General features: G+C 38.9%; 1 protein-coding gene across 6 annotated transcripts in view; it reads right to left on the bottom strand.

The window, feature by feature from the left end:
- L3MBTL3 (L3MBTL histone methyl-lysine binding protein 3) overlaps positions 1–12,837 on the bottom strand; it is an 87,274-nt gene that overhangs the window by 62,749 nt on the left and 11,688 nt on the right. For all 6 annotated transcript variants that reach the window (XM_035538892.2, XM_035538894.2, XM_050709922.1 and 3 more), the window contains one exon: positions 857–968. In XM_035538892.2, coding sequence (XP_035394785.1) covers positions 857–968 — 112 coding nt within the window. The remainder of the gene's footprint in view (positions 1–856; positions 969–12,837) is intronic.

Raw genomic sequence — 12,837 nt, 5'->3', positions numbered from 1 at the left:
TGCTACTATATTATCACATTGCTGTCACTCTCATCACAGATTTGAATCTTGAATATTTGAAAAATTATCACTGACTTGGAAACATATCGAACAAAATTATCTGTGGTCTGAAGCTTTAGACCTCATGGCTGAGGTCTAAAGTACTTTCCCACTGGTATAAATGTTTCAATTATTCACAAAAGTGGAGCTGTAAGTAATCACAAAAACAGCTGCGATATTCCCTTTCATGTTATTCCATCACTGTCTCAAAATTTTCAGAATTCTGACCATGTAAACCAACTTTATTTGCACAATAAAGTATTTACTTACATCAGTACTTTAAATCAAGGAAACACAGTATCTCATTTAACACCTTATTTTGTAGACAGATACTACTTACATTGAGACTGGTGGTAGGAGTTGAGTAGCAACCAATGTTACATGAAGGTAGTTTACAGACCTCAGTCACAAATGAACTGTAGGAGGTTAGTAAAGTCTGTGGGCAAGCTGGAAAACCAGCTTAATAAAAATAACATCTCAAAAACTATGAATAATTTAGAGTAAGAAGATGATTTCTTTTCAAATTAAATAAAATGTAATAGAAAAATACCTGTTCTAGACTTAGAAAAAATTACTGTTAGAAAAAAAATGTGGCTGTAGTTTAACTTCAGATGTTTAACAGTGGAATTATTTCCTTTTAATTTAAAGTACATTTATTTTCATAACTATTAACACCCCAAGAAACAGGTAAGATCATAAGAGATACTCTGTGCATTAAGTGAATAAGTTCATTTTATTTTGGGGGGCAATCTTTTCGAAAAACTGGTATATTAAACAAAATACAATCACAGAAAGCCTCAGTGACCTCTTAGCTGACCTTCTTGAGCAGTTGGAACCATCCAAGTTGTGGTAGCAGTGGCCTTTTTAACGTTTTCCATCTCAGTTTCATCCGTAATCACCTCCAGGGCTCCGAATTCATTCACTCTAAACTGGTAAAACAAAACAAATGGCATAAAGTACAGCAAAAATTTACTAATGCTTTCTTGCAGCATCTTTTTCTATTCACCTAGAGTTTTTACACAGTATCCTCACCATATTCTAAGTGTTCCAATTTCTAAGTGTTTCTGCTTATCCCCAAGTAATCATAAACAAGCATTGTTTCTGTAAAGCAAGACACAAACTCGTTTTGTTATTTAAAATTTTAATTTACTGTAAATATCAATACAGATGCACCTACACGTATCTATATCAATTAGTTTGATATGTAACTGAAACAAAAGAATCAAAAAATCAGTAATAGAAATTCATGGGAAAATCACCAAGCCATATGTACTTCATTGCCAGCAAAATAATGCGCTCTGGTCACTGAGTATTTTCGTCAAAGAAAAGGGAACTGAATATCAAATACAAATGCTTCACTGAGCACAGAAATTTCAGCATCCTGCAAAACACCATACTTCTCTGCTGTAAAGTGCCCATAAACAAACATCTCAAGGCAGTTTATGAACTGTTTAATTACACGCTGAATGTGATATTACTGACAGCCAGAAGCAAGGCTCAACAATATCCCACATGCTGGGCTTACACAGGATCACTGTGAGTTATACCATCCTGCCACCAGCAGAAAAGCATCTTCCAAATGCCGTAATAATTACAGTGCTACCAGACGAAAATAAACCTCCAGCTTCCGAGTCACTACTTGGTTTGCAGGCCCAGCTGGTTGTATGGGTTGAACTAAAGGCAGTATTTTGTCTGTGGCAGTCTACTTAAAATAGCAATGGGGGTGTAACTCTTAGAGCTTTATCACAGGTCTCTGGTAGTGAGGTGTTGTGACCAAAGGAGATCAACAGGAAAAATTAGGTCCAAGAGAGACTTTCAAAGCTCCCCTGCACCCACCTGCTGGAATTCTTCTTCAGGGCAGTAGCATAAAGCATATTTCTGTTTCTCTAATTAGACAATTTAACATTGAGAAAATGAGAAGGGGAACAATTGCCTGGCATTATATCCACCTCCTCCGTGCCTCAGGAGGGTCCAGGATGAACCATGTCCACACGCGCTGGGCCCTGCTGTGGTCTGGTACTGAAAGAAAGCCATTCTGACTAGAAGCAAGGGTGAGCTTCATGACTTACATACCCTGGCAGCATTTTCACTAGCATAGGCTCTCCAGACTCAGCATTCACAAAGAGTCCTACAAAAACTAGCAGCTAAGAAATAATAAACTGAGGGGAGGAAAAGGAAGAAGAGGAGGACCACACACACACACACACATGACTTCTGGAGCCAAGTTATTTACTTACAATCAGCTACTCTCACAACAGAAACACAATTGTGGACAAGCTGTCAATAAATCCTTCTAGACTGAAAGACTGAGTTCAGCTTTGAAAGGTCACCAAATGCAGTAAGTAACACCACACACTCATACTCAAGTTTGTAGACAGACATTTATGCTGCTTCAATGAAACAGAAGAAATGGAGTTACCATTTGGAAGAGGATCCCTGTGTCTCACAGCTGACTTCAGTACCCCATCTTGTTCCTACTTTTGCTAAGCTACTTTCTGCTATTTCTGCTTTGTCTGCTGCCTCAGAAATAGGTGGATGCTACAGGCAAAACCTGGATTGTTTCTACAAGCTGCAATACTACTACACCAGCCGCCTCAGCAGGCAGGCGTGGGTACAGACCCAAACGCAACCAACAGGCTGCACCCAGGTTCCTGACCAACTTCTGCGAACCCCTGTGCCTTTACACAACATCAGCTACAACACATGCACACCACAGGTATTTTTGAAGAGTCCAGTTAATACCCGGAGCATTTCTGCACGGCCTGATCAGCGTTAAGCCCTTGACAGCACACACACATTGCTACTAGGGCCTTCTGTGGTACACCAGGGCATAACCCTTGTCACTCTGCCACCACATGGCCTTTTGGGACTTCAGTGGGCTGACTGACACTTTTCAAATGCCTAAAGACAGACAACTTGAGAGAAGGCTGCTCCTGGCTACCCTATGACCTGTTCAAAGCAGAGATAGCCTAACAGCTGGGCCATTACACCAAGCTGGGCTTAGCGAGGGAGTGTGTCTACTACTGTCTTCTGTCTCAGTGGGCAGGACAGCACAACACTGCCTGTAGGCCAGCGGCCCAGTCTGGTTCCTGCAAAACTTCTGCGCACAGCCATGCCTCTATAGGTGTCAGGGACCTCTCGCTCAACCCTTGTAAGTGTTCAGCCACTAACTTGTAGAAGACAGTGACTGCTTTTGCTCACTGTTTCCCAAACTACAACTTCAACATGAGTTCTTAATAGCTGACCAGAAAAGTGCCTTGGATCTGGAGAGTTGTGCTCTGATTTTAGTTGGGGAAGAACAGCAATGGAAAACCTGTGATGAAGGTTAACTGCTTAAAAACAGGACAAATATATGTACAGAGCAAGACGCTGCATGAAGCCCTCACAGCATAAAAGCTGCCAGAACAATGTGCCAACTAACATCTACTATTGGAAGCATGACAGAAAACAAAAACAAAAACAAACAAACAAACAAAAAGCTCTTAGAATATTTCCTATGTTTTGTTGATCCAAGATAAAATATAACATGGTATAACATGGGCATTCGTTCCTATATAATCTTCATGTATTTCTTCAGGTGCCTTGACAGTCTGCAGGCCCAAGCTGGTGATACAGAGAAGGAAATGGTGGCATTGAGCAAACCTCTGGGGAACTACCAATAGCTTTGTGAGAAGTAAAAATGTTTTTCTTAGTTACAAAACTCCTTAAGTAAATATATAAATTCACATTAGATGACAGGATTTTCCTGAAACCTCTCTTCATTAAAGCACAGTAAAATGGATGGAAACAGGCCATCAGGTACTTTTAAAATGATCTCACAAAGAAGCCTAATTTTTGTCACTTCAGTGTTTAAAAGAAAATAAATTATAAAGGTTGTTGGGTTTGAATTTAATCCTGTTAAATCCAGTTTTTTGTTAAATACCTGTTTGCAAATGTTAAGTAACCTTCTAACAAGACAATCCTCTATCCCACCCAATGGAAAGAAAAGTCTTAAGAAGACAAAGAAGAAATCTCAGCAGGTTTCACGTAAAAATAAAACACAAATAAAATAAAAACAGTAAAATAACACAAATAAAAGTAACAATTAGATAGGAAATTTCACTTTCCTCCTACAGGTGAGCCACAAGGGCAAGAATACACATTTTAAAGTTACTGCAATTCTTTTCATTTAACACAAATGTGTCATAAGCTGAGTTGGAAGAATGAGTCTAATTGTTAGTGGTTAAGTATGCAACACAGAACTTACTTAACTACCCTGTTTAGCAGTTTCCACTGCTAAAGGATCAAAGACAAATTGAACAGCAACTTCCATCTAAACGTTCATACAGATTCCTTCCACTGAGATACATTTTCGCATCCTCAGGAAATGATGCCCTGATATACCAGCACTTCATCTTATATGTGTCAATTTAACACAGGAACATTTTAATATTCATACAGCAAATAAAGAATACATTGAGGAAAATCAAGGTTTAAATAAATATTGTTCAAGCACTATAAATAGTTTCCGAAACATTTCTGACTGTCCACACATTAACTTCTTCTGCAGGGTTCAAAAATTACTATCTATAAATAATTTTTAAAAATTAAAATTTCATTAAAATTTACATAGGACTGGAACAGGTATCATAAGTCACTGAGATGAAACCTTTGTTTTCTGCAGGCAATTGTAGCAGCCAAAGTATTTCATAAACAGTTCAGCTGCAAAGGGAGAATTGCCCAATTTTTTGTAAACTCTACTGAAAGTCTTCAATGCTCTTTCACGCAACATTTCTTTAATGTTCTTTCTCAAAACAACAACAACAACAACAAGAACAACTTTCCAGAAGCTCTTTCTCAAAAAAACTTCTTCTGACTTTCCATTTACTTTATTCACAGTCAGTGTATGCCCACTTGTTCTTAACACAACATTACTCTATGGATTAAACACCGCTTCCCTCTCCACAGTGCTTACTCTCTGGGTATACATCTGAAGTTAGGAATTATGCACCCTCAAGCTTCATTTTGCCAGGCTAAACACAAGCTGCTTCTGTTCCTCGTGTGAAAATGGTACTCCAGCCTCTTGATCAGCCTTGCCCACCATGTGCTGCACTCAACTGGGAAATTCACTTTTTCTCAATGAAAGGGGTCCAGAACCTGATAATGCATAATTCTACAGATGGATTTCCTCTGTACCTTTTCCAGTGGCTTTAGGACATTTTATTTCTAATAGAAGTTATCTGTTTTATCATGCAGGCTGGGAGGCTTTCTGTAGTTTTATTTAGGGTAATTATATGTTGAAAGGGCTTTTAGTTATCTTGCTTCAGATTTCATAAAAATACTCAGTATATCTGTCATTCAATGTGAGATGAAAATAACTTTGCAAACAATTACAACAGTCTACCATATTGCAGATTAGTTCTTAGAAACTCATACCTATTGGGAAAAATATATACAACCCATTCTAAATTAATTCCCTACTACCGTATGTGTCTACTTCAGAGCAACAAAGATCTTATTAACTCAACATACTGTTACTTCCGCCCTTTTAGGAATGTGTGAGATCTCATCAGTACACAGAGAGATCAAACCAGAATAAAGACTACTATTGTTTTCTATGAGGTAAAAATATTATGTGGGAGAGGAGGCAGAAATAAAAAGGAAAAAAAATGAGCAAATCAAATGCAGAAGACAAAGAAGAAAAAAAAAAAGAATTTTAATACACTTTAAAATAAATTACAAAACGTGGCCAACAGTACCATCTACTGGGCAAGATTAGGACACAGAATTCATAGCAATGAATACAATTGTTACTGCACCCTGACAGTAACTTCAAGAATAAAACTTATCTTGACCACAAAGCAGTGTGATTATGGACTAGCTCAGATGAAACGTGCAAATTTTGTGTTATCCAAAACAAATAGATTGGGTAAATGCTCATCATGTCTATGAAATAACTGGACTTAAGTGATGGAATTATACAACACTCTGTAAAGAGGGCCCTGGGACACCAGGAATACAAAAAACTATACTCTGATCTCTACCTAGCAAACATTCTTGATTTCAGTCCTGAACATCCCCAGTGACTTCAGTGAGACTGCTCATACAAATTAAGGTCTTTCTGGCATTCTACAGCTCTTCCTCTCTTCAGATCAAAGGAATCGCCTATAGACATTACATGTCCAACCATCTCCTATTACATGCCAAACTTTTAAAAAATATTATTTAATCTGAATAAGTTAGTAAATGTCAGAACTTGTCTATTCAACCATACCCCTTTTTCTGTGTGTGTGTGTGTGTGTGTGTGTGTGATAAAGTCTTCACATGAATGATCACATACTATTTTTTCCACAGAACCCCTGCCTCAGGCACGGGCTGGATAGTATTCAGAAAATGAGGCAGCTGTTGGGTATTTTTATACTCTTTCTTCAACTAGTGATGTCAGTCTTATTTACTCTCTATTGTTTGAAAGCAGAATGACTGCTTATTTTCTTCAAAAAAAACACAAAACGACAACAAACAAACAACAAACCTGAAATAACAAGGAGTATGTATTTAAAAAGCTTGAGGCACTCTATCAATTACTGTTACAATGCATTGCAAAATTACTCCTGAAACAATATGTCTGTTCTCAGCCACTCACAAAAAGAAATAAGAATACCTCTTCCTAGCTCTTCATCAGTCTGAGAACTCTGCTCCCAGCTTGTTTCAAAGTGCTTGTCAAGCACCTGACTTCTGGAGCTTGTCTGGTCACAAAATTTTGATTCTTTCACGTATACAGAAGGTTAGGGAAATGAGTCCCAGCACCTGGCTATTCCCCTCATTTAGAGATGAGGACAGATCCAGCCTGCACGCTCCAACATGGCAAAAGACAAATAAGCTAAGCAGGATCCTGGGCTATTTAGACCTCCCTAAATCCTCATCAGCAAAGATTAAATTCCACACCACGATCAACAGGCAGTGATTTTGATCCACGACCCCCACGCTGGAATCATTCATTTCTGTCATGATGCTGTCAGCAAGGAAGTCAGGTACTTCAAGCAATCCTCAATTGATTTTAAGATGCTTCAGTACCACTGCCATAAGCAGATCCTGAAGTAATAAAGAAGAGCTAACAATCTGTATGCAAAAGCAACCTTTCTCTCCTATCCTGGCAGGCACAAACAAGAAACAGTTGAAAGGATTACTATCACATTACAACTTTCGCCCCCCAAATAATAAAAGGAACATTCTCTTTATCACTCTCAGCTGAAAGCCTAGGTACCATCAGCAAACATACAATTTTAGTAAGAGAGACTGACATATGTATACCTCTAGTAAGAGACTGACATTTCCCCAGACCTCAGCCTTGTCTGGAGGAAACTTAGCTATTAGCTACTTTATTCTTAGACATTTTCAGTCTCTTCAAACTTTTCCCTCCAGATTGCTCAAGAATTATCTTAGCACCAGAGGGCTTCTCAGTGATGTCTCCCCACTGCAAACTCAGTCTGTCTTATCTCCACTTGACTAGGAAATTGCAACCAAAGAGGTTTTCTTAAGGTAACAAATAAATCCATGCCAGAGCCAGAAGTCAAGGCTCTGTTGGACATATTTATGCTCCTGACTGGCAAGATGCTTATTGATCCAGAACCTGACCTATAGAGCACCCCTGGCTCCAAATTATTGCAGCCAGAACATTTCTAAATACCAGATGTTAATATCTCCCAGGGAAACCAAACAAATGACAAATACAAAACAAATGGCTACCTGCCAAAGTTTTGGTTTCAGCGAGTCGTTCAGCACCACATAGGAAGGCTGTGGTATGAGCAAATGCAGCACCAAGCCTTCCTGTGTGGTGTTGACCTGCACCAATCACAAAACTATTCCTTTTTCTTCCTGAAATCCTCTGCCTGGATATTTACAAGTCTCAGAGCATATACAGCAAACAATGCAGTAGAAAATCACTATTTACTAAATAACTATGTTTCATTCCCATTTCTTCAGTGTAGTAGATTTTGTGGTAAAATAGCATGTGATCCAATAATTAAAGACTCTAATGACTCATGGGGACTCATGACTGCTCGTGGGGAAGCCCAATTAAAGATCCAAAGGCAAACTTAATTCTGGCATTTCTTGACTTTGGAGTTTTAGCAATTTTAATAGTAAAATTTCCTGGCTGGTCTTTCTTTTTTACAAAGGTAAAGGTAACATCACATTTTATCGCAATGCACAGAGTTAACCAAAAATCCATGGCAATGAAGCACAGCACGGGCTGAGTAATTACATTAGAATGCAAGAGAAGAAAGGTATTTCCAGGTGGTGAAAGACCACTAGGTACATCTGCTGGGGCTCACACATGATCCGAGAAAAGTGTATCCTGCCTTGCTTTCTCCTCCCTATACTACTCCTTCCCAGCTTCCCTGAAGAGAATCCAGCACCTCTCTTAAATATGCCTTCCTGGTAGGGCAGCGATTTAACTGGTGCCCAGTAGTTGATGTTTCCTGCAGAAACCCTCAGCCTGATGGAGAACTGGCTCCTCTGATTTGAAGTGTAGCCCATGCTACTGCAGGAGAAGAGAACTGGCCTTACACAAAGAAAGCACTGCAGTTAGTCACTGCCTGAAACACTGCTGGTATTTCTGCCATATAATCACACGAGGAAAAAGTAACTTGTTTTCAAAACGTTAATTATCTCACTACAGAGTGAATGGATTTTAGAACGGGCAGGTTCTAAAACGGGCAGGTTCTAGTAGATGCATGCTACTGCCTTGAGCTGTTGCACCTGTGAAGTCCGAAATACGGTGCTCTGAATCACGGCTACCTTCCTTACTTTCTTGGCTGGAAACACCCAGCACTGCTCCTTAGCTGACCATTATTCTACCATTCATGTTCCGCTATTATAGCTGGTTTTCTGCAATATTAGCTGCCCAGATCTATCTACGTGTTAATTTCTTCACCATCAAATTTATTTTTATCTCTTTTTTCAGTGCAATCACAATTTGCAAGTTGGAAATGATGACCAAAACTCTGTCCGTGCGGTATGTAACAGTTTACTTTCAAAGCACAAGCACTGGAAATCAAACTCATTATGAAGTGCTTCATAAACCTCTGTCACCACGATAGGAAGTAATTATAAATTATTACAGCTTTTCCAATTTAATGAGTACATTTAAATCTTGAAGTGATGGTGTTACTGCCTGCACTCAGCACACGGATTTCAAGAAAAAAAAAAAAAAGGGATTTCACATTCACATTCACACCATGCAGAGTAACTGGTGAGCACTGACATTTTTCAGAAGAGCATATATTACTTAGCCTGCCACATGAAGGCATTCTGTGATTTGTAAACTATTTTAAACTGGAATTTTCTGTTTTATTTACACATCTTGAAAGAACTCCCGATATACAATGCTAAAATTTTTCTTCCTGGTCTACAGCGCATCATGCTGTATAATTTTTAATTCTCCTTTTCCCCTGTATAATTTGAAATTCTAGCGTTTTCCACAAATATTCAGTATTCATCTGTCATAGAGAATGCTCAGAACAGTGTTCAAGAAATATTAACAATTTTAAGCCTATTTTTACTAACAAGTTTTAAGGAAATCTGTTATGAGAATGTGTTTCTACAGCCTCCTCCAATTATGGATGACAAAAATCTAACAATTAACACGGCACAAAATCATGGGAAGAGAACATTATCAGCATTTTACTGATTTTGGTACAGACGTATACATAAGAGACCATAGGATGGCTGAGAACAGAGGCTTGACATGGCTCCCTCATTTTCATTAAGCTGGGAAATGACTGCCCCCCTGGTGCTGTCTATCTCACTGAAGTCTAGTAGGCATGAAACTTGCCATAGGATTTTATAACAAAAAGAAAAAAAGAGTAATTACCTATATCTGGTTGTTTTTCTGCATCATAAGAAAAGTTAAATATGAACAAAGTCTAGAGAACATTGAGAAAAGTTATTTGTAAATATTTCAAGTGTTTGACATTACTTAAAATGGTTGTCACCAGGTTTCATTTACGGAGGAACTTGTATTCACAAAAATGAAGTGTTTCTTAAAAAAAAATGGTTCCTCTTGCTAGCTACATACAGCTATATCAGCTATGCTTGCCTGATAACCTCTGTTGATGAGGCTGGGTATGTGAGCAATACATTACTCACTACAGAGTTCAGCTATCGCATATTATTTATTGCATAAAAAACAGGAACTCCAATCTATTACCAATCAAGAAAAATACAATCTTTGGATTTGTGCACACGGCTACTACAGGGTTTTCAATTGTATTTCAGTGTAAATACATGGCAATGGTTCAATGTCTTTAGTGGAACAAGGATATTAAATTTTTTTTAAAGACACATACAAGTTTACAAGAAGTAACTGCTACATAAGGCCATTTTCTTGAGGTCTAGAACACAGTATTAAAATAGGCTTTAAATGGGAAAATTCAGGTAGACCATTCAAATCAACCCTATTCTCAGAATTCCACAAAGAACATAATGTATTTTCTACGAGCATGTTTACGGCTTCAAGAGATTAGTCACCCTTTTCACTGTCATTATTTAGAAGCAACCCTGAAAAATAAGTTGTTACAATTCTTTTGAAAGCTTAAAATCCTTACTATTCTAACACCCTTAATTGTTTTGTTATTTACATGAATGTCTAGTCTTCACTGAGTCTTGATATTCTTTGGTCCACTGAGCTCCTCAGGGTAATTTTGCATTGTTGGAAAATATTCTTCCTTCAGTCAGTTTTAGAATGGCTTCATTTCAGTTTCCTTGAGTATCTCCTTGCTCTTGCATTACTAAAAGCAAACAAACAAACAAACAAAAATGCTATCTGGCCTGTCATCTCTGAAGAATAATCTTTCATTATTCTATGTACATCACCATCTGACCTCTCATTGTTTCTCTAATGCCTGGACTAAAGAATGAACCTCTGTCCAAAAATCTAGTATCTTGTTTGTGCCCTAATAATCAGCTGGCCATAAGACCAATCTTAAAATGAAGTCCAGGCTTTCCTCCAGGATGTGAAGAATCTTACATGATTTCTTGAAATTACACTCAGCTACACCTCCCTAGTTATTTTACTTGCTTTGTGCTTAGTAGAGTTTTCCCATTCCTCTACTAATTAACGACCCAACCTTTCCCTCTGTTTTGTTTCTTTTGACACAGGGCAACCAGAACTGAACAAAGTAAGTACTAGTGATTTATATGATATTATACTTTCTTGCTTTGTACCCTCTTGTTCCTTCTTCCAACTTTTCGGTGTTATGCTTGCCTTTAACACAATTTCTCTTATTAAAATATAAAGGTATTTTAAAACTCTGAACTTATTAAAAAATACAGAACTGGTTAGGGACATGAAGGCTGATGTCAGCCTTCACAGCAGTGACCACAAGATGGTGGAGCCTGAAATCCTGAGAGAAGCGAGCAAAATGAAATAAAAGCACTGAATTTCAGGAGAGCAGATTTTGAAAAGGTAAATGGGCCCAGGCAAGCTACGTATCTCCAGGGTAAACCTTTTCACACCACAAGATGTATGCCAATGTGCAAGAAGTTAAGGAAATGTGGATGAGGGCCAGCATGAATGAACTGGGAACTTATGACTTTAAATTAATGGAAAAGGAAGTATGCAGAAGGTAACACTGGGGAAACATTATACATAGAAGGTGTACAGAGATGTTGCCCAAGAGTACAATGATGGAATTAGGAAACCCAAAGCTCAGCAGGAGAAGAAAATAGCAAAGTCAACAAGAAAGGGTTCTATATGTGTATGGGCAGCAAAAGCAAATTACCAAATCGGAGAGTGTCGTTGATACACTGGAGGGCTGGGCTGCTGCTGTTCAGAAAAAAACCTCTACACACTGAAGAAATGGGCTAAGATCTCATAAAGTTCTGCAGAAGCAAATGCAAGGCCTTGCGTCTGGGATGGAATAAAAGCATGCAGCAGTACAGCCTGAGACTGGCTGTGTGAAAGCAGCTTTGCAGAAAAAGGCCTGTGGATCCCAGAGGGCAAGCTGAACACAAGACAACACACCATGGCAGAAAGGAATCACAGAATATCCTGAGTTGGAAGGGACCCACAAGGACCATTGAGTCCAACTCCTGGCTCCTCACAGGACCACCCAAAAATCAGACCATGTGTCTGGGAGCGTTGTCCAAAGGCTTTTTGAACTCTGGCAGGCTCAGGGCCATGACCACTTCCCTGGGAGCCTGTTCCAGTGCCCGAACAACCCTCTGAGTGAAGAACCTTTTCCTAACACCCAGCCTGACCCTCCTCTGTTGCAGCTTCATGACATTCCCTCAGGCAGTGAAGGCCAAAAGCATCTGGGGCTGTTTTAGCAAGAGGGTAGCCATCTGGTCAAGGCATCTGACTATTCACCTCAGCTCAGTTCTAGTGAGACCAGATACAGACTGCTGTATCCAGTACAAGAAAGACATTGATGTATGGGAGCAAGTCCCACAGATGCCCACCAGAACAAACAGAGGCTGCATCAGATGACAGGTTAGGAGATGCTGAGGAAACTTGCTTGTTCCATCTTAAGAACAAAAGGAGAGATTTAACTGCTGTCTTCAAGTACTCAATGTGAGGATATAAAGAGGATGGATCCAGGCAACAGGCACAATCTCCTAATGGGGAAAGATTTTTTCTGGAGGATAATCTCATCCCCTTATACCAAGGCAGTATCAGCATAAGGAATCAGTATTTCTGGGTGTTTGGCTGTACTGCTAAAATGTACTGTTAAAAATAATTTTGTTTTACTAAATACTGCCTTCAGTGCACAGGATGTCATGTGCATTGGCACAGTATGCAAATCTCTTCTCTCTGAT

This window comes from Cygnus atratus, chromosome 3 (assembly GCF_013377495.2).
Source record: "Cygnus atratus isolate AKBS03 ecotype Queensland, Australia chromosome 3, CAtr_DNAZoo_HiC_assembly, whole genome shotgun sequence".
Taxonomy (NCBI): Eukaryota; Metazoa; Chordata; class Aves; order Anseriformes; family Anatidae; genus Cygnus; species Cygnus atratus.
The sequence above is the reverse complement of the archived record's forward strand: the minus strand, read 5'-3'. Positions and strand labels throughout refer to the sequence as shown.